General features: G+C 39.1%; 1 protein-coding gene across 2 annotated transcripts; it reads left to right on the forward strand.

Annotated features, from left to right (window-relative positions):
* The first annotated feature begins 4,539 nt into the window (after positions 1-4,539).
* On the forward strand, positions 4,540-27,720 carry LOC130928865 (semaphorin-5B-like). 2 transcript variants are annotated; one of them, XM_057855649.1, is made up of 22 exons: positions 4,540-4,672; positions 15,705-15,893; positions 17,118-17,217; positions 17,291-17,336; positions 17,427-17,489; positions 17,559-17,657; positions 17,770-17,983; positions 18,069-18,354; positions 19,278-19,413; positions 19,497-19,704; positions 19,781-19,988; positions 20,060-20,177; positions 20,251-20,435; positions 22,753-22,896; positions 23,212-23,359; positions 23,441-23,666; positions 23,771-23,992; positions 24,228-24,398; positions 25,431-25,574; positions 25,728-25,763; positions 25,844-26,055; positions 26,159-27,720. In XM_057855649.1, exons 2-22 carry the CDS (start codon positions 15,749-15,751, stop codon positions 26,309-26,311), a joined length of 3,264 nt encoding a protein of 1,087 aa, XP_057711632.1. In that variant the 5' UTR covers positions 4,540-4,672; positions 15,705-15,748; the 3' UTR covers positions 26,312-27,720. The 2 variants fall into 2 exon arrangements, with proteins under 2 accessions (XP_057711632.1, XP_057711639.1); XM_057855656.1 differs by lacking the exon at positions 24,228-24,398.
* Positions 27,721-27,991: the final 271 nt, after the last annotated feature.

Below are 27,991 nucleotides of genomic sequence, written 5' to 3' on the forward strand. Positions count from 1 at the left end.
AGAAAAGGAATCTTGTGATAACTTAACAAGGGATCAACCTACTGTATATAACTCCAGTTTACAAGGTAAATGATATGATGTAAGGAGAAATGGTCAAAGAGGTTAGAAATTGTTTGAATTTAGCTGCTTAGTTATAGAGTTTTGCTCATTATGTAGCGCACTGTCTATGTTCTTTAGTCACTTTGTAAGTAAAAGTGAGATGACATGGTAACAATGTACAGTGGCGGACTTGGCCATTTTGGAGCCTAAGGCGAACATATCCAGGGGCCCTTTTCATGGGTCAGGGGTTAAAAAGGTGAGAAGGGTGTGGAGGAAATATGTTCCGGTACACTAGGGCTGTCCTAAACGACAAATTTTCTCCTGATTAGTCAGCCGTTAGTTTTCCAATTAGTCGACTAATCTAATAATTTTTTTTTTTTTTTTAAACTAATTTAGCAATGACATTTTTGTTGACGGTTATTAATTCACAAAACCATTTTGGAACGCTTAAATTCTTTATTAAAGTACAAATAATCATGTAAATAACAATATTTCATCACAAATAAACAATGAGGTTAAATGCTGATAGCATTTACTAGTGCAAAAGAATGGAAAGTAAAGAGATTCAGAACACTAACTTTGCCTTTCCAAAATTATTCAAAAAAAATATTTTAAAAAATTCTAGCATTATTATAATAGTATACTACTATATATATAATAGTAGTATAATAATTATAATAATTATTCATTGCCAATCATATTTGTCATAAAGAGTGTCATTTGAAAGCTATTCTTAGTGTAGAATCTTATCTGCCACTGATTTGGAGCCCGGTAATTTGATGTCAACAAAGCTGAAAAAGGAAAAGGCACAAAGCAACATTTCAGGTGAATTAACAAAGGGATATCAAGCTTGAAAGAATCGTGAAGTTGCCGTGCTTGCACATTCAAGGGCATTAAGATACTGTATTTTCCAAACTACAATTGACAGTGTCTATCATTCTTAAGTGTATGTCATACACCAAGGAATGGCTGGCCTGTTCGATGTTTATGACCTTCTCCAGTAGATGGCAATCTAACTGAAAATAATTGCGCTGGCTCAAAGGGCTGATCCAGATCCTTGATTAATGGCAGGGGTTTTAAAGGTTCTCACACTTGAGTCTGTGCTAAGTTCAAGTGCAGTTGGTTGTGTAAGAAGAAAAGTCCAAATGTACTGATTCAATTGCATTACTCAAGCAAGAGGTTTGGAGTAAAACAGTTTTTTGTTACCGAGGACAAATTCTTAACTAATTGCCTGCCACTGACAACGATAGACGTCCAATTGATTTGAATTAGGAGGACTGAAAGTGAATGCTCGTCTTTCAGTGTCATTGGCGGCACAAGACGTCCAATCCATTTTGACTGGAAAAGGCGGGCAGTGAATGATCATCATTATCTCCCTCTGTTACAGCCAATGAATTAAAACCATGTACAATTTGCCGCAGCCATAAATGGAAATTAAGAGTCAGAGACAATACAGTCTTTATTGTCCTTAAAACAGATCCAAAAGGCGAGTGAATGCTTGAATTTGCTACTCACAGGCCTGTTTAAATGGAGAGGTCAGGTTTAAAATATACAGTATATATACAGTATAAACACGGTATAGTATATAAGGTTATGAAGACTGAGTTGAGTACTGAATAGTTGATGACAGGCAGTGAGATGTTCAGGTATTTATACACCTTGCTTAATACAATTTTTCCCAGGAATGTCAAAATATTTTTTATTTGAATTGGAACAGTTCCAATGTCAATGAGAGAATGTTTCACCTTACCAATATGCAGTGGACAGTGTTTCTAAACTCTCAGCCTGTGTTTAAAAAAAAAAAAAAAACTTCAAACATCTTGACTTGGTTAAGGCACAATAATATGTGATAAGGTTTTGCAACATTTTTGTTATTGTTTCTAGAGAGGAGCTAAATCAAGAGGTGTTGTTAAAAGACGAACATGAGATGAAAGCAAGGATATGATCTGCAGCCTGTAAGTTCCATGACATCCTAATTCAAAGCTCGCACGACTGCATTACGGTATACTTATGATGGATGTGATGCACGAGGGTTGGCTGTCGGTATAGTGAAGGAATGGTTGAGCTACTGAACTCATTGAATTTTTGCATGTAAAGTCTGTTTTTATTTTGACATCTTATTACACTTTGGCAGAGTATTGCTCCATTGTTTCATTTTGGGTTTTAACTGTTATGATGTGAACAAAATTAAAGTTGTTCAGCAATTTTTTACTATCATCTGCTTTATGCATGCATAGTGTATCCTAACTTTTATTAAGCCAAAGCAAGAAAAATACAAAAAATAGGGATATACATTTTGGAAATAATCATGATCTCATCTCAGTTTTACTCACAAATGTACTTACACAGTGAAATCTGGGCCTGCTTACCTGTACACAAAGTTGATCTTCTGGGAGGAAGTCATGACTCATCCTGTTGTATCAAATGGCAACAGGTTAACATTTATGCCATCTAACTGAAGACAATTCAGTTGTTTTGCCTGTCACTGAACTACACATCGCCAAAATACTGTACATAAATGATCCAAAATAATTTTGAGATTAATTGCCAGAGCACACTGATTGTGTATCACTGGTCTAATTCACCATCCAGCCTCTCACATTTTTATTCCTACACACAACTAAATAAACATGTGACGGCTTCCTCCTGCACTATAACTCTGGGATATTTTTCATACCTATTTCCCAGAATGTCTCTCCAGTTAACCTTGATTCATAATTTGTTTGACCATCTATTTGAGTGTGTGACCTCTCCATGAACAGGTAAACTTCAGTGACTGCAAGGGTTTCACACCCTAGTACTGCCAAGCTTGTTAAAGCATCTTGTTTTACGAAGCAAGTTGTGTGTTTGAAGTGTTTTAAGTCAATATTTCCTGGTGACACGCAAGTTTGTTTCACAGTGGTGTGCTATGTGCTGCACAAGGCAGCCATTGACAGCCATGATGCGAAGTGCGGGTTAAATGGAGCAGGGGACAACTGTGTGCCTCTTTTGCTGCTGGTTATGGATTCATGTACCTCTCTGGGGATTAATCAGACCAAATTGTGTTTAATGGTCTAAGTCCCAAATGTTTAAAGATGTCTGCCACGATGTCTGCCAAATTATAATGTTTGATTACACTCTACACATTCCATGAATGTCAAGGTCTTCGGATTTGGACCTCTGGCAATCAGATCAACACACCAAAATATGAGTACACCTAGTGTAATAACAAACAATATAGACTGTAGTGTAATTTCTTCACAAAGATGCTCATTTTTTGAAAGAGAAATATTAATTCAATATTGTATTTTGTGGACGTCAAACTACAATACTCATTGCTCAATTAGTAGTTGTGATTTTTCCTGGGGTTTTTCCCAGCTTCTTTACACATTCCAAAAGAAAGCACACAGATTTTTTTTTTTTTTTTGTCTATATAAGATGACAACCAGTCCAGAAGCTCGCCATTGTTAAGTTTCTGGATGAGCGGGGGACCAAAGCGCAGAGGGGGCAGGTAAGGTGGCAGAGGTTACAGTAGTTATTGTATGATATGACAGCAGTCTGTGTCCAAGTGATCAGGCAGGCATTTGGCAATTGAGCAGGTGAGCTGACGAGGCAGGCGAGCAATGCAGGATCTGTGAATAGAGATAAAATGAGCAAAAGCAAGGCAATACAAATTTCTACAATTATCAAGGGCTAGTGTCACAAACTCTTGGAGTGGAGTTGTTGATCTGGCGATGAGTTGAGGCCAGGGACTGGCTTAAGTAAGCCATTAACGATGATCACCTGCACCTGGTCCCAGGCTCATCCATCTGTCCAATCCTGCAATCAAGGCAGGCACACATACACACACACACAAAGAGGAGGAGCAGGGCTCAGGGGGCAGGATCCCTAACAACCGTGACCCGAAGACAAGCAATGAGGAAAATGTGTTCTGCTTTGGGAAACTGTGTGCTTCACTTACAATTGTTTACCTAAGTGTGTGTTTATCTTTGTGATGTTCCTAGACTCCTGACTCATTTGTACACAAATGGATCAATGTGGATACGAATAATTGGCTAATTGATTTTTGTCACACTATTACCGAGTCACTGCATTTCAATCTCACAAGGCATTTCAAAACAATATTAGCACAATATAATCTGTATTTTGGTCATTTTGGGATATTTGACCGGACTAACAGTCAGTGGCATGATCTCATAGGATTTGACAGAAAACCTGTTTGCTTATTTAATTCCTTTGATCCTGATGTGTTTGCGTGAATAGTATAAGACTGGTGAAAGATATGTCTTCCTTTGAATACATTTTTGCTCGAGAGAAAGTTTGGATTAGGTGGTCTCAGATGGATTTAGTAAATGTGGTAATAAAAACTTTGTGGTGAACCCGCAAAGCCATATAAAGGCTCGAAATCCAATTCTGGACTAGAAAAATAATCTCAGCACCCCACCCCCTGCAGTAACAGTTTAGTGTGCATAAACAGGATAGCTTCACCAGTCGAAGCCCCCCGTCACACTCCACTTTACTCCTCCCTCATCTCTGCACACAGGCTGGTCAGCATGTCAGTGCGTAACAACTTGTCTCTCTCTTGTTAATCATCTCTTTCCTCACCATGTAAGGCGGGATCCGGGCCAGCAGTTACTTTTGTGATGGTGAACAAGTAAGTTGATGAACATATTCTTTGTCTATTTATCAATCTTGTGTGTTCCTCGTGCAAATCTGAGCATGAGGTTTGCTGTTTGAGACAGTCTGTCTGCCTACTCTGTCCAGGCTCTTTCTGTACCCCTTACAGTAATACATATTGTGCTTTTATATCAATAAGCCAATGAGGCATTTGTTGTCATCTGATAGTTGTTCGTGCCCTTTTAAAATATCCTTTGCAGGTTGTTGAACCGATACCATTTTTTGACTCCCAATACTGATTTCGATACCCTGTACCGATACCATGTTAAAAAAAAATCACAATGTATATACATATAGATATTTTTTTTTCATGCTAAATTTCTGCATAATCACTTGAATGTCTATTGAATTTTATCATGGCTTTATGCTGCTTAACTCATTGGCTTACACTGACTGCGCTTGAAGTCCATTCCATTTGAAATAGGCGGACAGGCAGCAAATGATTTGCTGCCACAATACCACTTCAAATGGATTTAACGTCTACTAGTAATTAACCATTTAAAGTGCCTGCGACAGCATGAAAACAATCTTAAATTGCATTATTATGTGATTTAAAATCATATTTTGAGACATTTTGACTTTATACAACAATTTTGCAAAGCGCAGATGACGAGAAATTAGTCTTTTAATCTGCCGTTTAGCCCCGCCTGTCATTACAGCGCTCTTGCATCCCTAGCTGGATAATGACGTTCGCAGGGTAACGATTTCACCCTTTTTTAGAATTCATCTCATTGAGCGGGAAGATTCAGAACGAGGGAAATGCAACAGAGAGCATCAAAATTTCATCATTGTTTCAATCTCTCTAAGCCAATATTTTTTACAGAAAAATCTTTTCATTCTAAGTATTTTTCCCAGTTGCTAACTAAATGGTATGGTCATTAAAAATAACAGTCATGCGCTAAATGGAAAATGAAATATTAAAAATGCATTTATTCAGTATGACAGGGCAAAATTACTGCATAAAGATCAAATTTGCCAGCTTCTTCACCTCCCGTAAGGTATTTTATGCCACAGGAGTTAGTCCGGCTTTTGTTATTTCCCTGCCCCGGCTTCGGAGACGGAGGAAAGAGCGTAAACAAAACAGGAGGTGTGACAGCTGAACCGAGCGGCTTTTTCAAGTCTTTTTCTCGCCTTTCTTTCGAAAATGACAAATCACACAAAACTACCCGGACTCAGGTCACACACGGCGGCGGGGTTGATTTTCTTCACTAATCGACCAGCCCCCGGCGGTGAGCAAGTTTCGGCTCGTCGTTCCCCTACTGAATGACCGCCGGACAAACCGGCCGACATCGGAGGAGCTCGTGGCTGCCCGAGCCCAAGCCGAGGATAGTGGTCTATTGGCGGGCACACAAAGAGGACCAAGAGGGTGGAAGTGACCATGGTGTGTGACAAGCCGCCGGTCGGCAACCGAGTAGCCGTCTCGGTGGACAGGGAGCATTGCTACCCACAAAATGCAAGCCACCTCCTTATTAAAATGTGTGCCATGATCCCAGTATATGACATAATACAAAACACCTAGTTTACTCACTTCCTCGTCGGTCCAATGGTCCTACAGTTGTGGCCATTCTCCGCGGTGAACGGGAACTTTTTGAAACCCAAAAAGGCTCACACGCCTCTCCCTGCTGCAGCAACAAAAGCCTGCAGCACATTGGGCTGGTGTGATGTGAAAAATAAATGAATTAATCCGCAAAATCACCAGAATCCGCAGTCCTCTGCATGCTATATAGTAATGGCTGTATTGTGAGATGGTGACTCAGCTGACGTCACATTCACATTCTTCCTCAATCCAGGAAGTCACTCATTTTCATGGAGTGGAATTCAAAAAATTGAATAAATTAATCAACCGCTTCCAAACACATCCAAGCGGTCCATTTCATTCAGGAGCATAAAATACCGCGTGAAATATGAAATAAACACGCTTTTTGCTGTCATAGGTACTTTAAATTTATAGTAGAAGGATGATTGGATGCCACATGATTGGGCGACAATTTTTTTTTTTTTCTTTTGTTATGGCAGCACGCGTAGCTGGTAGCCAACTTGGATTGGGCGAATGACAGTTAAAAACTAGACCACAAATTGCGCAGCATTGGCATGTTATTTGTTAGTATTTCTCGATACGGCTGTGGTCATATTAATGCCGAACCAGTACCAATATCGGTGCAGCACCACAGTTACCATTGAATTACGGTATAAGTTGCACCAGCCAAAGATGCATAACAAAGAGGGGGGAAAACATAAAAGTCAAGCTGGAGTATACGATTTCTGGGGTGAATCTTAAGAAAGGACAAGGACAAACAATATACTAGGAGTGGGAACCTCGTGTTACCTCACAATACGATACTATTTGCGATACAAATCTCACGATAGCGATGATCTGACGATATGGCGGTACAACGATTATCGATACATTGGTCAGGAAATCATTCTAGGATGTTCTACAAACAACTAATAGACAGAAAAACAAGCGGCTGCTGTGAATTGGAATGAGTTTATCACTAGTAGACATCCAATCCATTTGAACTGAGAGGGTGGCAGCCATCCCTCCCACTTCAAACGGAATGAACGTCTATGGCCGTCAGTGGCAGACAATGCCAGGCGATGTGGTAATTTTGGGCTATTTAAGGTAATTTGCGTGTTGATTTTCAGTTACTTCCTGTTGATTTTGGGGTATTTCATGGGTCACTTCCTGTTTATTTTGAGTTACAGAACAGGAAGTGACCCGGGAATCACCCAAATGAATAGGCAGTTACTCAAACTCAACAGGAAATGACCTGTAAATGAACAGCAAGTGACCTGTAAATGCCCCGAAAATCAAACCAAATGACTGCGAATGCTCCGTTTTCGAATTAGTGCTGCAACAATTAATCGATTAACTCGAGTATTCAATTAGAACAAAATATTCAAATTAAATTTTGCTGCTTCGAGTATTCTTTTAATTAAAGTGGCATTCTCATGGTTTGTTTTGAAAGTATTTGCATTTATTGATTTGGCTGGATACACAGCCCTCTAGTCTACACCTCATTTAACATCGCTGAATCCATCTGCTCCCTGTTAAGACCAACATAAACATTTGTTTGAGCTAATGATTTTTTTGAATGCATTCCTAATTTAGTTTAAAGGTATATTTAGCCGTTTTTTGTGGGAATATGTTTCAGAGCCCTTTGTTAAGAGCATTGTAAAAAAGCGTTAGCATTTTATGCTTTTAAGCTAGCGGATTTTTGCCATGAAAGTTAGCCAATTGTTCTTTGTTGTACAAAGATCCCCTTTTTTATATGTATACCGAGTGAGGATCAGCTCAGGTATTTCAATTTTTTTATGTTCCTTATCTGATTACTCGATTATTCGAACTAAATAGTTCATCGATTAATCGACTACTAAAATAATCGATAGCTGCAGCCCTATTTCGAATGAACGAATGTTTCCAGTCAAAACGGATTGGGCGTCGAGCACCGTCAATGGCAGCCTTAGAGTTACCTGAGACACTATTATGGTGGAAGATTTTGGTAGCAACTTGTTGGTTCCCTTTATTTATTTATTTATTTATTAAACATTGACACCTTTTTAAAACAATATCTCGATTCTTGGCAGGGGCATATCGATAACCTTTTGGGATACAAAGTATCACAATATATCACCATTTCGATATTTTGTCACACCTCTACGATATACACTGTAAAATTTATCGTAAAATACTGGCAGTTGTGGTTGCCAGCGTATTTCTGGTAAAATAAATGGGACAACTGAAAAATACAAGTGAAAACAGTTTGGGCTTCTGTAACCATAAAGTAAGATTTTTTTAGGTTTTTTCAAAACTGAAAATCATGGGAGTAAAAACTAATATTGCTGTTTTTTTTTACTGTGATCAATATATAATGTGATAGATGTGATATATTGTTCCATTTCTTGTTCTCCCCTTCTTAACTGGATTCAAACCTACGGTGTTTATATTGACACTCGAACCTGCTACTAGTGGAGAGAGGGCCAAATTGCTTTAAGGGGGTGGGGGTACTCAGGGGCAAAAATAAAACAAAGAAACTTCCGACTGCGCTTCCCGAACGTTTTCAAACATATCAAGTGAATTTCAATACGCTACGTATAAAGAAATATATTACATTAATTATTGTCGAAATGGCTTCTAGTCTGAATCCATGAATGTGAGTCAGATCATGACCTGGCGCCCTGAACCCCTAGTTGCTCTTGTTTCTCTTACGCTCTTGTTGACAGTGAAAGGTGTGGGGAAGGGTTGCACATCATCTCACTGTGTTAGCTGCTTGCGCTATTGACTTCTGTTACTGTCAATAGGACATTTAAGACTTTTAATATGAAAATGTCCAAGCCCTCAAGTGCTGCACTTTAAATGACCAAAGTCGGTGGAGAAAAAACAGGCGCTTTAAATGGGACTTCAATGCACTGGAGGGAACCTTTAATCGCTCGCTTCAGATTAACCATAAACAATGATGGACGCACACCCTTTGAGTTATGAAAATACAATAGTTACAAAATATATACAATACAGTATTTAAAAAAAAAATTAATCATTTTTGGGGTGGCTCCTGGCCACACTTTGGCCCAGGGCACCTAGTCACCCTGGGTGTCTGTTAACGTAAAATATTAACAGTTATTAAGATAATCATATCCTAAATAACAAAACATAAAAACTTGTTTATTAAACTCTCGATCTCACTGCAAATCCCAACCAAATCCATTTAAGCCCTCATTTTTGTTATCAGTTTTTTACAACTCCACTAACTCTCAAAGTAGAGGGCATGGCTAGAGCGCCCTATTAGTGGCTGTCAGTGTGAAAATAAAAAACAGATGTAAGTTGCACTCAGGTGACTTGAAGATCCGCTCTGAGACCCCCAAGTTGGCCAAATTTCAAAATTGTCCTATATGCATGTGTCATACATCATTGGAAAGTTTAAAATCTCAATTTGCTGGGGCAACAAAAATTTTGAACAGGAGGACATTTAAAAAAAACTTTAAAAATTAAACAGCAAAACCTTAATTGGAGGCGAGAGCACGCGAGAGCAGAATTACAGACGCCATGACTTTAACGAGATATTGTCACGTACTTACCTTGTTTCGATCCAAAAACTTCATGTAGCATGTATCACAGAGTATCAAGACACAGCTGTGAATGGCCACAGCCGGATTTTTTTTTTTATGTTATGGGTGAAAGATGGAGATATAACAAGGGTCGCGATGTAGAAATCGTAGACAACAAGGAGTGGTTGAGATTTTCTTTTTCATATAATTACCCTTTTAAATGTTATTTTTCAATTTTTTTTTTGTTTGGATTGATTATTTATTATCTCACATATCGGGGAAAATATGACAGTAACAAAAAAACATACAATTAAACGATAATTTTGAGGTAGATATCCGTGACTTTTTTACAGGCGCCAAATTTTTCATTGTGACGTAATTCGTTTAAAAGTTTAAAATATGCGAGTGAATAATTTTTTAAAGTCTTTTGTATTTCTTAAACTAAATATTAGACATCAATGAATGATTCTGAGCCAAAAATGACAGACATTTTGAATAATAAATATAATTACCTTCTTTTTATGGCTAGGTTGAAACAAAAGCAGTTGCGCGACGTATGTAAACGAGGGTTTTCAGGGTAAAACGGACAAATTAAAAATAGTTCGGAGGCTTAGTGCGCCATGAATCTGCTATTGCAACATATAGACATATTGTTCTATCAAACACAACAGTTCTTTTGGCTTAAAATACAGCAGTTTATTTTAAATAGGGGTGCAAGAGCAGAAACTGCTTTTTCAGTCTTGTCTGCGTTTTCCGCCATAGGTTGCAGTCTCAGCTAAACTGTGAAAAAAAAGTGCACTTCTGGTCCAGAATATATGATGCTTGTACTATGTCACTGAATACAAACAGCAGACTATGAAAACCACTATCCTTTCATCTGTACCCTGTCAGCAGATGACGGCAGTAGACAGCGAGATACCGAAGTGGTTCTGGTGTGATAAGTGAGGATGTGAAGATGGGAGAAGTGGCGTCCAGTGCAGCTGTGCCTCTTTAGGATTCCTGCTCCCTGTTTCTTCACACCATTGCCAAACAGCTATCATTAGTTTTGGCAATTTACCGAATGCCCATTGTGGTGTGGCCATGGCCCGTTAGTGTTTCTTTTTAAGTGTAGCTAAACTAAGTCCATTCACTTGTAAAAGAGTGCGCCCATTGGCAGATAGTTGGCAGGTAGCACAGAGAGGCCATTCACCCCCGTAGGAAGGAGCTGAGAACTGCCTCGGAAATGCTCAGCTCCGCTTGAATATTTTAATGGGGAGACTTTGGATGCCTTTACATGCTCATGTCTACATGACCTGACTCCACTACTTTCCAACTATGTCATATAAAGGAGACATTTTTGAATTATATGGACGCTGCCAATATTGCAAAGAGGATATTTCGTTTAGATTTAATTTAACTTCGGTATCCCAGGAGGCGTCATGTGGGTGAAGTGAGGTGGGGGGCTTCGTTGTGCCTCCTGATTATGTTTGGATGGAGTCCAAGTTCTCTGGTTTAGACAAGGCTCATATATACAAAGTCAGACCCTCAGAACCTCTTTTATTTGGGGTGCCATGCGGAACAGATTAAACCCTTTTTGAATGAGGACATAACAACATGTCATTAATATCCCTGTTATAAATAATGCCAGTAAAGAGGCCTTGACTGGATTTTAATGAAGCTCTCTTCATGTGCGCATTCAATGTCACAGCATGTCCGTCTGGTCGGAGCCCAGTACCCGGTAGTCGGATCGCATCAAATAATTTATGATGTTTTTGTGAACTTATACACACCCTGGAAGAAGAAGGTTTCTCATTGAACATATATAGATTTGGGGCCCCACTATGTTGCTCTGACAGCTTCACAAATTCAGCAGCTCATGTATTTGTATTGAGTTCATTTTGTTTACACAAGGTGAAGGCATGTATGTGATATTTACAATGTAGCACAGAGTATAAAGGTCTGAGCCCACCCAGGGAGGAATAATAGACAAATCAAGCTCCAAAAGTTGATAAATTAATCAGACCGTACCAATGAGGTCCTTGGCTAAAATCTCTGTCAATTATCTGTTTGGTCTGTCTTGTTTACTCTGTGTTCCTGCTATTTGCTCCCATCCAAACACTTACAAGTCACATGAATTAGACACAGTGTGCTGCTCATCTCCTCAAAGATTGTTAAGTGTTTAAACTGTTTTCCCAACATAGGCCATCGCAAAAACAAGCAAAAGGTCTGAGGTCCTCGTTTATTGAACAATTGACCCATTTCTTCCTGTTCCTCCAGTTAGAATTTTCTTTACAGTGGAGACTTTAAACTTTGAATGTTGTTTGAGGTTTGATTTGTAGGGATGTCCATATTTCTTTTTTTTTTTTTTTCAAGTAAATGAAACAATGGAAACAAAACTCTTCTGTGGTCATCATAAAACTTAATTTTTTAGGTTTTGTTTTAACAAATATATCAAAACACCTAATACACAAGTAAGTCAACCACTATGAACAAAGAAATGTAAAAAAAACGAAATCCATCTAGAAGGTTGACAAGAAGTGGTGGCATATTCTTTGGATGCAACTTCACTAAATTTCTCCAGTTTTTTTAAAAGACCCCTTGTTGATGTTGGTCTTAATCCAAAAAACAATTCTTATTTCCTTAGATGGCGATTGTAAGGGCGTATGTTTGCATAGGGACGGTAGGTACATAAGAAGCCCAACATTTCAGGATGCTCAAATTGTCCCCACCAACTTTTAAGCCCCCTTATTTGCATTTTATAATGTCCACAGGTTTATTGACATCGTGTAAAGAGTAAAACTGAAACACACAATAAATGAAATGAATATCTTTTTCCCATACAATGTAAATATACTGAATTTGTGAATGAAATAAACCAACCTGCTTTTTAACTGCTATTTAAACATGTATTTATACTATTAATCGTCTTTGTTAATTATTATCACTTGTATTTATTCTCTTTAACAGGCTAATTAGAACGCTACAACCATCAGGCACAATGACAAAATAAATTCTCACATAATATTCCACAATAACTAAATTTACCAAAAATAATGATCTATATATGCAAAATGACATCTTAGAAATCAAATACGTACCGACGATATGTTGTAAGGATAGAATAGACCCCACCATTATTAAGTGAATTATATTTATTATGTCCAGATTTACATTTATCCCTTTTCACTTGCTGAATGTGCCAGTCCATTTTCCCCCCTCAAACGTGCGTTTGATTGGCTGATGATTTGACTGCCCCCCACCACACAGACACACACGCACACTCACACAGCCCCGACAGATTCATATCGACAACATGCCGCCTCCTCTGCGTCCTCCGAAGAGTAGGGATATCAGAAGTTTTTTTTCGACCAGCAGCAGCAGCCACTGTAAGTCATGTAAAAATACGTCAATGTTGTGGAGTTGGGGGAAAAACTCCACTAATTTTGCCACTGAAAGTCTGCCTGCATCAGATTCAGCAAACATTGAACTGCTTGCACCTGTTAACCTGCAAAATTATTGTAGTCAGGCCAGCCTCCATAAGGAATTACATAGTCAAGCTAACTGTCCCTCATTTGGGATCATTGTTTGCATTATGTGCATTACGGTAATGCAACGCGGTGGTTTCAGAGTGCAAGTCCCTTTATTAAGAAAAACGGGGAGCTATCCACAAATGGGTCCACTTCAGGGGGACACTGACATGAACGTGAACTGACATGAAAAAAATATCTGTGAAATGAAATCACACATCAGAATTTCATGAGAGTACTTTGGTTTGAGTCTTGGGGTAGTCTACAATACCTCAAATGTTGATCGGTCCTTGGATATCTCAGATTTGTTTGTACAATAATTTAGTTTGGGTCTTGGGGTGTTCCAGTGTCTCTCAGAAGTGGACCCATTCTTGGATAGCACCCCGTTCTTTTTTTTGTTTTTTTTGTGTGTGTTTTTTTTTTTTTAGTTTTTTTAATAAAGGGACTTGCACTTCAAAATGTTTACTTAGTTATTTTTGATAACGAAGGTTTGAATCGAACGTTGTATCACCTGAACCAATACACATGAAAGTATAGGTCAGTATAAGTCAATACAGATTTATTTTGCATTGATCATTTAGCCTATTAATGAATTAGGTTCTCAGTCGTGAGAAATGTAGCCCTGAACCCCGTTCAATAATCTGTTTGGTCTTATTAATGGCCCTTCTTCAGCATAAAGTGTACATACAAGTTATGCTGTTATGTTATGTCATCCCTACCAATGTTGAGACCAAACCTACGCCCTTGGTGCATCTTGACTTTAGCTCAACTTGATGGTCGACTTAGGCTGAACTTGGAAAACCGTTCCGCTCCAAAGTGGGTGTACAAACATGGCAGCGGTGTGTACTCACTTAATATACTGTAAATACAGTGTATCACAACAGTGAGTACACCCCTCGCATTTCTGCAGATATATAAGTACAGTATATCTTTTCATGGGACAACACTGACAAAATGACACTTTGACACAATGAAAAGCAGTCTGTGTGCAGCTTATATAATAGAGTTAATGTATTTTCCCCTCAAAATAACCCAATACATAGCCATTAATATCTAAACTCCTGGCAACAAAAGTGAGTACACCCCTATGAAAAAACGTACGTACATCCTTAAATGTCCAAACTGAGTACTGCTTGTCATTTTCCCTCCAAAATGTCATGTAACTCATTACAGGAGTGCAGTCAGCCTTGCTGCAGAGATTGAAGAGGTGGGGGGTCAGCCTATTAGTGCTCAGACCATACGCCGCACTCTACATCAAATTGGTGTGCATGGCTGTCACCACAGGCAGTACACACAGTACACTGTTTCAGAAGAGGCTTTTTTTCATAGGGGTGTACTCACTTTTGTTGCCATGGGTTTGGGTATTAATGGCTATATTTGGAGTTATTTTGGGGGGGAAATAAATTAACTCTATTATATAAGCTGCACACAGACTACTTTTCATTGTGTCAAAGTGTCATTTTGTCAGTGTTGTCCCATTAAAATATACTTAAATATCTGCAGAAATGCGAGGGGTGTACTCATTTTTGTGATACACTGTATGCCCAGCAGATTTAAAATTTGTTGGGAGAAAATCAGCACATTCTTTTTCAAAATATGTCTAACTTTCGGAAACCGCTGGTCCAACATCATTTTGCTTGGGCAATATTTCGGACAATTCCATGCAGCTAAATATGTGGGAAGAATTTGGGGACACTGTTCCAACATGACAGTGCACCAATGGACAAAGCATGTCCATAAATGCCTGGATGAGAGGACTTGGTGTAGTTGAACTTGATCGGTCTGCACTGAGTCTTGATAGAGCACCTATGATAACAATTAGAGAGGAGACTGATATCCATACCGTGATCAACACCTCCCAAAAAAATAAATACATTAAATAAAATAAAAATACTCGTAAACTTTGTAGAAAATCTCTCAAGAATAATTTAAGATTTTATAGCTGCAAAAGGTAGACTGACGTCCAATTGAATCCCGTGGATTATGAATGGGAACAACTACTGGCTAAACTCAAGAAGCCCTCGAGATCGTTTTTTCTTTCTTCATTATCTTGATTTTCATCATCGCATCCTCATGTCTCTGCGCATTTGACACGAGGAAATCAGACATGAAGAGCCTTCATGCAGTGTATGGTTCAAAGTTGTCCCCCCACATCTGGCACGGTGCCCAGGCTGGTCGTTGAATGGGCCAGTGTGAAGTCACAAAGGGCACCACTGGGAGCACCCTATGTTTTATAGCCATAGCGATAAATAGTAGTTCGGCCTCTTAAATTGAAATAGCCATGACTGAATCCTGCTGACACTGAAAAAGGAACTGGACAGACAGTCAACGAAGAAACTAATTTAGTCTGATGTACCGGCAGGTGGTGAAAACACCATTTTAATAGATATGAATGTTCAATATGACTTAAGTACACTCTTTTGTTAAGTTTCACATGCATCTCCTTGGCTTCTGCAGGTGGTTTCATAGCACCCAATAAAGCATTGGATGCAGTTGTAACCATGGCCACATTAGGGTGGGGTGCATTGGCCCTCTCTCCCTGCGGTCTCGTGCTGGTCGTCTGTGTACTTGTGTGTCTATCACAGCCACCCCCGATCAAACCTGCAGAATGTGATCGAAAGGAGCATCCGGTCACATCGAAACAAGGTGATGTGTGAGTAAAATGAGTAAAAGCTGGGTTTTGATGACCATTTGCCGATGCTATTATAAAAATGGTTGCAGAAATGTCCTTGTCAAAAAAAAAATCCTTGAGTGACCGATGAGTAATTTTTCTATACAGTGGAGGACCACTCCTATTAAACAAACAAACAAAAAAACACAGTGGAACATGGTTCAAGTCAACATTTTTAAAATGGTGGGAAGTTTTGGTCAGTCAGTCATATTTGCCAAATGTGTAGATCCTATGTGTCAAACTCGATGCTAGGGGTCAGATCCAGCCAGCCACAAAATTTTGTGTGGCTCATGAAAGATTTTTTTCGCTATGTTGGAAGCATTTTTTGACAAAAATGGAATAGTTTTTGAACAAAACATTTTACTTGCTTCTAATTTCAAAACCAGGTAACAGGATAATACAAAATAGTATTTAAAAAAAATAATAATAAACAATGATGATAATAAAAAAAAAATTGGTATCACGCCTCCAAACCACTCCCAAAGCCAAATTTTGCCCCTAAAATATGACACAGCAGGAGTCAATGATTCATCTACTCTTCCTGTGTGACTATTTTTGCAAATGAGTTTTTTTAAACCATTACTGTTGTTGACTTTTGTTTTGTTGCTTAAAAACTCCCATTTAAACCAGTTGTTGGTGATAAAACATGGATGAGATTCCAAAGTCCTGTATTTATCATTAATATAGTAAAAATGAGCAAAAATGCGAATATTTACTTGATAGGTCAATTTAAATTCTGTGCCTCTAAATTTTCTACTAATGAATCCTAAAATTTTAGATTAGTTACTACAGTAATCCCAGTAGGAAAAAAATGTCTGGAGTTTTTTGCATATTTATTTTTTTTGTGTATACTCTATGTACTAATATAAGATCATCATTGATACAGTATATCCAAGTCGACAGAAAAAATAGCCTTTTGAAGGAAACCATAACCATGATGTGTACTGCGACAAAGATGAGTTTGACACCTTTAATGTAGATTTTTGAGAGTCTTGATCGTAATTCCATCCAACCTTAAAGGTGACCTAGAACAGTGATAGTTACGATCTAATTCAAACTTGCTGGTGGGTGAATGGACATAAAAGTTACGGAAAACACTCAAGTGCAAAGAGCAACTGACTGCATTTTTGTTGTTGTTTTTGTCCTGCTACTTTTTGCGAAACTAACATTCACAATAAGGCCCTTCCGTATGATCACAGATTTGAAGAAATGGATGTCAGAGTTCTCCCATCCAGGAGTAAAGGACTTTTCACAGTTAGCCTTGGACCTGAGCAGAAATCAGCTTATTGTGGGAGCAAGGTGCTGGTAATGACACACCATACTGAAAATAAATGAGTAGAAAATAACGATCATGTTTATCGTGTCTTTTCAGAAACTTCCTGTTTACCCTTAGTTTAAGCAATGCCTCCCTTAAACAGGTAACACTTACACTTTTGCAATCCTCCGATGTTCCAGTTTGTGTTGGCAAGTTTTAAATCTTCCTAAACCAGTATTATTTTGGGCCTCAGGCAACAGAATGGACACCTGACGAAGACACAATTCACTCTTGCAAGAGTAAGGGGAAGTCAGAGGTAGCTTTTAAAAAAAAATATCCTCAAGATATAGTTGACAACACTGGCTTACGTTATGTTTGACTGCAGGAAGAGTGTCAAAACTATGTACGGGTTCTATTGCTCAGCGGGAGGACACTTGTCACATGTGGGACAAATGCTTTCACTCCTGTCTGTATGACCAGGCAGGTTGGTGCTATCTAAATGTTTCCCAAATATATTCAAGTCATTACCCATCAGCCCTCAAAAGCAGCCTTCATTCCCACTGTCTGATGCTTGCTTTTTTTCTTTTTGCTCTCAGATTGATAACATTACTCATGTGTTGGACACGGTGAACGGTGTTGCCCGATGTCCCTATGACCCCCGCCACAACTCGACTGCCATGATTTCGGAGAAGGGCGAGCTGTACGCCGCCACGGTGATTGACTTTTCTGGGCGTGACCCTGTTATCTACAGGAGTCTGGGCAACATGCACCCACTGCGCACAGCTCAGTACAACTCTAAATGGCTCAATGGTAAACAAAGACACATATGGTGTTTTTCATCCCTTCATCTCATCTATTGTTTTATTCATCACTTCACTTTAAAACCTCTCCTTAGAACCTCAGTTTGTGTCTGCTTATGACATTGGCCGATTTGCCTACTTCTTCCTGAGGGAAACTGCTGTTGAAAATGACTGTGGAAAGATGGTGTTCTCCCGCATAGCCCGTGTATGCAAAAATGACATGGGGGGTCGTTTCCTTTTGGAGGACACCTGGACCACCTTTATGAAGGCTCGACTAAACTGCTCACGCTCAGGAGAAATCCCCTTTCATTACAACGAACTACAGAGCACCTTCTATTTACCTGAGCAGGACTTGATCTATGGAATTTTCACCACTAACGTGTGAGTAATCACAAAATATATTGAGATCTAGGGTTGCAGCTATGGATTATTCATGTAATCGATTAATCTATAAATTGGTTAGCTCAAATAATCGACTAATTGGATTACGAACATTTATTGCATTGCAGAATAAATTTTAGGAGATGTAACATAAAAAAACAAGTGTTTATACCTGCAATAATATTTTTTTGCTTGCTTAGACCGCACTTTCAAAAGAGCATTATTTGCGAATGCAAAATAAAATACCTGAGTGTTTCTTCAAACTAAGCAGAATTGCCCTTTCATTTCACAAGACCAATAAATTCATTTAAAAATAAATAAATACCGGTTTTAGCTTCAAATGGTATAAAAAAACAAAAATGAGGTAAAACAAAACAACAATTGGCTAACTTGCATAGCAAAAGTCCACAAGCTTAAATGCTATACAGTAAAACGCTAACATTTTTTACAATGCTCTTAACAAATCATTTAAACAAATTTTTTCACAAAAAAATTCTAAACATACTTCTAAACTAAATTACGAATACGTAAACAAACATATTAGCATAAACAAAAACAAAAACCTTATGTTGACCTTAACAGAGAGCAGTGTGATTCAGCCATGTTAGACAAGTTATTTCATATTTACTGTTGTCACTAGAGGGCAGTGTATCCACCCAAATCAATACAAGTAAATGCAAACACTTTCAAAACAAACCATTACAACGCCGCTCTAATAAAACGAATCCTCGAAGCAGCAAAATTTGATTTGTCGCTTTTCTCTAATCGAATTAGTCGAGTTAATCAATTAATCATCGCAGCACTAATGATATCATAAACCAGAGTGTTTTAAGCTAGTTTTTTATATGACGTCATGACTACAGTTAGCATTATTTGTTGATTTTTGAAGTATGAACCCATAATTGTGATGACACCACTTGCAGGAACAGCATGTCTGCTACTGCTGTTTGTGCCTTCAACCTGACTGCCATCACGCAAGCTTTCAATGGACCTTTCCGTTACCAGGAGAATCCCCGTAATGCCTGGCTTTCTGCTGCAAATCCTATACCCAATTTTCAGGTAACTTATTTATGTGGATGGGCTTCTCTAATGGACACCAACCAATAAACATACCGCTACATTTTTTCCCCCTGTATTGTCAGTGTGGCACGCTGGATGAAGGCGGCACTAGTGGGAACCTGACTGAACGCAACCTCCAGGATGCTCAGCGGCTCTTTTTGATGCACGATGTGGTCCAGCCAGTGACAGTAAACCCTCTGCTCACCCAAGACAATGTGCGCTTCTCAAAGCTGGTGGTGGACATTGTGCGTGGCCGCGATGCCATTTACCACGTCATGTATATCGGCACCGGTAAAAGGAATAGTACTGACTGATTATAATCAGAATCCATATAAAAGCTTATACTTTTTTTCTGTTGGCTTATCAGAATATGGTACTATCTTGAAAACTTTGGCCACAACAAATACAAATCTTCATGGCTGCTACCTGGAGGAGCTCAGGATTCTTCCTGATAAGCAAACTGGGTCAATCAAAAGCATGCTGATTCTCCACAGTGACAGATCGTTGTTTGTGGGGTTTGATGACAGGCTGGTGAAGATCCCATTAGAACGATGCTCTGGCCATCCAACTGAGAGGTATGAGGAGTTCTAGTAAATGACTCTACGCATGTCAAATGGAATTTAACACAAGCACATTTTCTACTTAGACGCTGCCTGGAAGCACGGGACCCATATTGTGGCTGGGATCACAAACAGGAGCGTTGCACAACCAGTAAAGAGAGCGTCGACATGAACCAGTGGAGCCAGAACATCACCCAGTGCCCAGTAAGTCATATACGTACTCCACTGTCCTTCTCTCGCTTCCAAACATGTACGAACACATTTGTTCTTCCTGAAGGTGAGGAATCTGAAGCAGGATGGCGGGTTTGGCCCATGGGCACCATGGCAACCCTGTAGCCACAATGACGGCGAAGGCTCCATCAGCAGTTGTGTTTGCCGGTCCCGCTTGTGTGACGGACCTGTGGCCCGATGTGGTGGGGTCGACTGTAAAGGCCCAACCATTCAGGTGGCAAACTGCTCCAGGTAAATTCAAAGTGCTGTGGCAACTCTGGGTATATACAGTATTTTGCCTTCTGCCTCTTGAGGTCTGTGCTGTTTCTTAATGACTTCAGACTGTCTTGTCATATTAACAGCTCTCTCCAGCTCTCCAGCATCAAATCTTTGACCAGGTGCATTGACTCTGCAAAGCTGATGTCTCAGTATGAGGCGATTTCTAATCATTTCGTCATGGTGTGCTGCTTTCTGATAGTTGATACAAAGCATAGAGACGTCTCATTATGTTGTTGCACACAATGGTGGAATCTAGCTGTCATGTAGATATGTTCTTCTTTGGAGCATAGTCTAACTCAAGCATATGTCTCACATTGTGCTGTTGCTGCTACAGTATGCACCTGATTGACCTTTAAAACTATGTCATCTGCTTCATCGCCCATGAAGTAAATCAACATGTTCACCTGGTTGGCGTGCAATGCATAGATTGAATTGCTGTCCATTCTTAAATCTCTTTATCATCTACAGTTATCCACGTATCTCAATCCAAACACATGGTTAGCAGCTAGCTGGGAGCCTGCGCGTCACCCATTGGCAATATTGTACTCGGAAACCTTTGGAAAACTATTTCTTTTTCGTGAACACCAAGGCTTCCAAGTAAAACTAGATTGCACAATCTCTGGATTTAGATAGTAACTGCTCAGAGAAGACTTTGAAAACCTTAATAAAACTCCACTTTATTCACTGTACATCTCCTGAACTCTGGTTTTAGGTTCAACTCCAGGCAGTCAGCTATGTTTCTGGGAAGGAAAGCAGCAACTTCCCAAAGAGGGAGACAAGCCTAGCCTTGCCCCGTAAATTCTCAAATTCTAATGTGGAAAAACAAGCAGTAATGTCAATTTGACTCTTTATTAAGATTCAAATGAGAACAGGCTACTTTTGGTCATTGTGCTGGCCAACACCATTTGAGTGGTAGGTGACCTGTGCAGCTGTTCGTCATGTGTGTCTTTATAAAGACTATTATTGTTATTATTATTGTTGTTATGATTATTATTATTATGTTAGACCATACTGTAATTTTAAATTAGTTTCTGTTGTGTTTAATCAGCTCAATGGAAATATGCAAATAAAGGCACTCAAAAAGGCTGCAATCAATGCAACAGATTTTGTAAGACCAGTCAAGCCCAAATTTTGAACTAACATTTTTTTAAACACATTAATGAGCTTAACACAAAATAACAACAAATCTAACCTTAAAATGACAACATCAACACCAATAAATAGTATTTTGATGGTATGTTAAGTTATATTAATCCAAACTTGGGCTGTCAAACGATTAAAATTTTCAATCACAGCTTAAAGATTAATTAATCACAATTCAAACCATCTCTCAAATGGTGTTATACTTATAGCGCTTTTCCACCTTTCCAGGCGCTCAAAGCACTTTACACTATCGTGCCATCTACCTACTGGTGACGCAGCACCGCGAGCAACGTGGGGTTCAGTATCTTGCTCAAGGACACTTAGACGAGTTCATCAGGGCGGAGAATCAAACCCACAACCTCTGGTTTGGGGGACAACTACGCTACCACTGAGCCACGCCACCCCATAATATCTCTCAAATATGCTATACTTTTCTGTAAATTATTGTTGGAATGGAAAGATAAGACAAGACGGATATATACATTCAGCATACTGTACATAAGTACTGTATTTGTTTATTACAACAATAAATCCACAAGATGGCATTAACATTATTAACATTCTTTCTGTGAAAGGAATCCACGGATAGAAAGACTTGTAATTCTTACAGGATAAATGTGAGTTTGTATATTGCGACTAAATATTGCCATCTAGTGTATTTGTTGAGCTTTCAGTAAATGATACTGTAGCGACTTAACTGTTCTGCCCAAATGCATGATGGGAAGTGGTCCAACCATGACTGTATGGTGGAGGCAAATGGTTTATCTTCTCTGCGTTGCGTAGAAAAAAGGGCGTTAAGAAAAAGATAATCTACTGTCATTCTTCCCCAAATCGCTTCCCATAATAGTTATAATTGTGAAAGAGATGTCAAAGCTCTTACCAAATAAAAGCATGGTTCCAATGAATGCTTACATCTACTCCACTCACTTGACGCTGCCTCTTAGCTCTGTATGAACGTAAAACAGTGCCTTTGTAGCCTATTTGTGTCAATGCGTGAGTGGCTCGTTCCGCACATGCGTTAATTGCGTTAAATACTTTAACGTGATTAATTTAAAAAATTAATTATCGCCCATTAACGCGATAAATTTGACAGCCCTAGCCCGAATTAAAACGTGTAAAATATGTTAATTTTCTATTTCCAACTCAGGAACGGTGGCTGGACTCCTTGGTCTTCATGGGGCCATTGCAGCAGCAGTTGTGGTATCGGTTTTGAAGTGAGGCAGCGATCCTGCAACAACCCCTCGCCTCGTCACGGAGGTCGAATCTGTGTTGGCCAAGGTCGGGAGGAGAGGTGAGGTGAAAACAATTCAGACTAAATAGGATTATGAGTAAAATTACAAAAAGCATTAACTCATTGGCTTCCACTGAGGGCGATAAATGTCTAATACAGTTGAACTGGGAGGCTTGGCAGCGACTAACTGCTGCCAGCCCTTCCAGTTCAAGTGGGTTGGAAGTCTATCGACATCAATAGCCGCAATTGAGTTAACCTTGGAATTGAAAGCAGAGTGGCCTAAGACATTGTGACATCTGAATTAATTAACTGACAGGTGGCACGGGAAGTGCTTTAAACATAAAGATGGATTTAAGAGGAATTTTGTCTTTTCAGGCTGTGCAATGAAAAAAAAATGTGCCCACTACCAGTGATGTGGACGACATGGGGGCCCTGGGCTCAATGCAATGCTGAATGTGGAGGAGGAGTACACGCCAGGACCAGATCTTGTGAGAATGGAAACATTTGCCCTGGATGTGCCATGGTACTATGTTTCTACTTGTGTGTGAAACAACTGAATCTTATTAAATGGATGATAACAGAGGAGCTCTGTTTCACTGTTTAGGAGTATAAGACCTGTAATCTGGAGACCTGTCCTGAGGTGCGTCGCAACACCCCGTGGACACCATGGATACCAGTTAACATCAGTCAAGACGGATCACGCCAAGAGCAGAGATTCAGATACATGTGCCGAGCCTTATTAAGGGATGTACAGCAACTACAATTGGGAAAGAAGAAAATAGAGACCAGGTTTTGTCCAAATGACGGTTCTGGAAGCTGCCAGACTGACTGTAGGACATGAAACCAAATGATTTACATATGATATGATTTGTTGGGTGGATTGGAAGGTACTAGACCTCATTTTCACGATTGTTTCCCCTATCTTTAATTCTAGCTCTGGTTGATAATTTGATGAAGTCTGGGGGCCGTATTGTGTCACTGCCTAAAGATGCACACTGGGGATCTTGGGAAAATTGGTCCACCTGTTCCCAGCAATGTTCCAAAGGCTTTCGAACCCGGAGACGCAGTTGCTCAGTGACAGAAGGCAGGACTAATCCAAGTGCATGTGTCGGATCCCCGGTGGATTATCAAGATTGCAACATGCAACCGTGCCCAGGTAGAATGCTTGTGATATATTTTTCCTGATTTTATCTCTCAGCTCTCTGGTCAGAAGATTTATAAAAATTCAGTTAGTAGGGGACTGGAATACCTGCTCAAAACCACAGATATCCATAAAAAAAAATATTTTTGTGTGTTCAAAATGTTCCATGCTGGACGCAAACTGCCTTCTCACTGTCAGGCCAAATACTGTAACTCTGCCACCATGCACTTTGAATGTGCTTGTGTTCCAGTGGCCGGAGCCTGGTCATGCTGGTCTTCATGGTCCCAATGTTCTGCAAGCTGTGGTGGAGGCCACTTTCAGCGGACCAGGTCATGTGACCACCCACCTCCTACCAATGGAGGTGGGATCTGTATTGGTCTACACACTGAAGAGGCACTTTGCAATACACACATTTGTGAAGGTACATCATTCATCAAGTTCATTCTGTGTGATATCCATTTATGATTTCATACTGATAATCATGCCATCGGAAGTGTGTAGATTAAATATAGCTCATTCTTTTCATTTGAAGTGTTAACCACAAATTTGTGAAACCCAGAGGTGGATAGTAACGCGTTACATGTACTCTGTTACATTTACTTGAGTAACTTTATGAGCAAAATGTACTTCTATATGTAGTTTTGCTAAGCTATACTTTTTACTTTTACTTGAGTAGATTTGTGAAGAAAAAAACGCTACTCTTACTCCGCTATTTTGGGCTACACAAGAGTTGCTACATTTTTCCTCTTTATTCTACATATTAGATTGAGTTATTTATGTTTGCGAGCGATGCCTAGAGTAGCTCTGTCAATTTCCGTTGCCGTTCTATGTTCCTGCTCGCCTGTTCAATCATGTGGTGTCTTTAAAGCACCGTAAAAATGAAGTATTTGACATAGAGCGCTGACTCGAAAGCGTGGATTTTAACCTCTCTCCCAGTTTTTATTTGGCACCGATTGACCACGGGAAACCGGAGATATGATCCTTTTAATTTCAAAATAGTAATTATGAAGGAACCATTCACTATTTAAACTAGGAACTAATTTTTTCCACCAGAAGGCCATCATGCTCTTTGGACGACTAATGCTTCATTTATGTTTTTTTTTTTTCCTCCCATCGGAATTCAAAGATTTTTTTTTTTTTTTTGCTTAATGTGGTGTAATGTGTTATTGTACAGTATAACACCAGTTCATATAGATAACGTTGTCCTCAGACAAAAACACATTTGTTTAAAAAAAAAAAATAAAAAAAAATAATGTAAGCACTTGCTCACAATGTTACTCATTACTTGAGTGTTCTTTTCGCCAAATACTTTTTTATTTGTACTTGAGTACATCTTTTTGGACGATTACTTTTACTTGAATATTATTATTTTGAAGTACAATTGAGTACAATTTTTAGGTACTCTACGTACCTTTGGTGAAACGAACAAAGTTTTTTTTCCCCTGATCGTTAGGTTGGGGTGTATGGTCAGACTGGGGTGACTGTGATGAGAAGGGCTTACAGTATCGCTCCCGCGACTGCGGTGAAAACCAGGAATCCAATCTGTGTCAGGGTAACACAAGCCAGAGCAGACCCTGTCGGACACACGAAGTGGCAGGTAAACACACACAAATGGCCTAAATTCCCCCTGCTATGATACATTTGGCACATCAGAACAGAACTTGAAAGAGTCACGGATCTTGTAATTTTGTGGGTTTTCCAATATTATGGTTTGTTTAACACCGTTTAATTTCCATTTTTGCCAATTCAGTCATTTTGCCTGAACAAGAAGTAAACAACTGTGGAAGTAAGTGAAAGAAAAGTTTTCTTTTCAAATCCTAGGAATCTTTATTCTTATTAATTCAGCACGAAATTTCTTTTTGACAGCTTTCACATTGTTCCAGCTGATAGCTGTGGGCATTGCCAGTTTCTTTGCAGCTGCCCTGTTATCTGCACTGGCATTTGCCTACTGTCATCATTTGAGCCGACCCTCCGCAGAGTCGGCGGTCATCCACCCCAGTAGGCACAACCACCTCACCTATAATAAGCAGGACAATGCCACACCAAAGAATGAGAAGTACATTCCTATGGAAGTCGTGGTGGGTTATTGTCAAATCCAGACATTTTTCCACTTGAGTTGATTTTTTTGAGGGGGCGGGGGTAACTCAATTTCAACCCAACCCTTATAATCTAACCCTGCAGATGCTACACAAGAACAACCTTCACATGAACGACGACACAAACCGTCACTTTGCATCCTCCAGCAACATGTTCACCACCACTTATTACCCACCTAACCTGAGCAAGTACGACTTTCCACCAGAAGCATCCTGCAGGGCTTATGTGCACAGCTAGCAGCACAACAGTTCAAAGTGAATCACCAAAATCTCTCCGGTGCTCGTGGATGCTAAAATATCCAAATGATCTTCTATTTTTTATTTTTATCATTATATTTTTGGGGTGTCACACATTGTCAATAGCTTAACAACCAAGGTTTGAAATTCATCATCATATCTAGTTGAGAGAAAAGATTCAAATTGCTAAGAATTTACTAAGCAAACACGTATTACTGTTTCATTTTAGAAAAAAAAAAAAAAAAAGACAAACCAGAATATGTGCTCACAGGGTGGAATGTTGTAGTTTTGACCATCTTGGATATTTTCTGGAGCTGGAATATGATTGAAAACAGATATACATACTGTGAACCAATCTTGCAATTTAAGAACAGCGACACAAATGGATTGACACCAAAAAAACAGAGGCTCATTTTTTGCAAAGTTAACAAGCCTGAAACAATGCTGAAGAAAACAACTGAGCAACATATAAGGATGATCAAGAGTCGGGATTTTCTTCCCTAGTGATGATTACAAAATGAAGGACTTGTTCAAGGACAGTTAATTTTTGTTTTTTTCTCCTACTTGACACCCCATATAAAAGACTTTCCAGGAGAAAACATGCCCACTGGAATCTTTAACTATTGAGAGACAGAACTAGTTCATAGTTTGGACACTCGGAACTGTGTATATTCAATATATTTTTGTATGATGTACTGTTCAAGATAAATAAACATGTTGTATTGTAGGATAGTTGATGAGTGGTTAGCTCTTTTGCCTCCCAGGCAGAAGAAAATCTTTCTATCCAAATCTTTCTATTTGAAAATGTCATGCTTTGTGTTTCCTCCAACAGTCCAAGCAAGAGCATGTAAGGAGTATTTCTTTTTGCACAAGTGTTGACACTTCCCAATGTATGTAGCACTGTCAATGTGATGACAAACACTGAAATACTATATTTAATATGAGATTATCAGTAAACATTGCCCAGATAACCTTTTGGGAGTTTGACGACTGTGAAAATGGACTATGAGAACATGTGTTTTTGACTGGCCACAGCAGACAAAAAAAAAAGGCTGTTCTCTAAAAGTACTTCCTTTTCTAACGCTGCCACCTACTGGAAGTGAATTGCACTATGGCCATGACGAATGCATTGATTCATTTTGTACTAGTACATGCGCTATTTTTCTGCAGAGGTCTGCTCTACTGTCCATTTTATTGACACACCACCAAGTCAAATAAGAAATCAATTGAACACCACCCAAGCAAACACTGTGGCAACAAACATAAGGTGTAACTACAAACTCCAGCAGACCTCAGCATTGACCGTCAGACAGACAGATAGGCAGGTGACAGTTCTGATGATGATATATTGTGCTCGATGTATAATCTTTTAAGCACAGAATATTCACAAATAGAAGTATCAAGCATGCATGGTCACTCACTGTATATATATATATATATATATATATATATATATATATATATATATATAGGGCTGTCGAGGTAATTAATTTTTTAAATTAATTATGTTAAAATATTTGACGCAATTAACGCACATGTCCCGCTCAGAAAGTATTCTGCCTTTTGGTAAGTTTTACAGCAAGGCTTTTTGTGCTGTCCAACAGCGAAGTCTTGTGGTCGCTTTGCGACATGGTTTATTGTTTTCTTGCCAGTTCATTATGGCTGCACGACGTCTCGGGCT

This window comes from Corythoichthys intestinalis, chromosome 2 (assembly GCF_030265065.1).
Source record: "Corythoichthys intestinalis isolate RoL2023-P3 chromosome 2, ASM3026506v1, whole genome shotgun sequence".
In the NCBI taxonomy this organism is placed as follows: domain Eukaryota; kingdom Metazoa; phylum Chordata; class Actinopteri; order Syngnathiformes; family Syngnathidae; genus Corythoichthys; species Corythoichthys intestinalis.

Excerpts from the sequence above, each read along its gene's own strand:
- LOC130928865 (XM_057855649.1), top strand. The coding sequence starts at position 15,749 with ATGGCCACATTAGGGTGGGGTGCATTGGCCCTCTCTCCCTGCGGTCTC. Across the intron at positions 19,705-19,780 it reads CGTCATGTATATCGGCACCG|AATATGGTACTATCTTGAAA; the intron begins GTAAAAGGAATA and ends TTGGCTTATCAG. Across the intron at positions 26,056-26,158 it reads ACATTCCTATGGAAGTCGTG|ATGCTACACAAGAACAACCT; the intron begins GTGGGTTATTGT and ends CTAACCCTGCAG.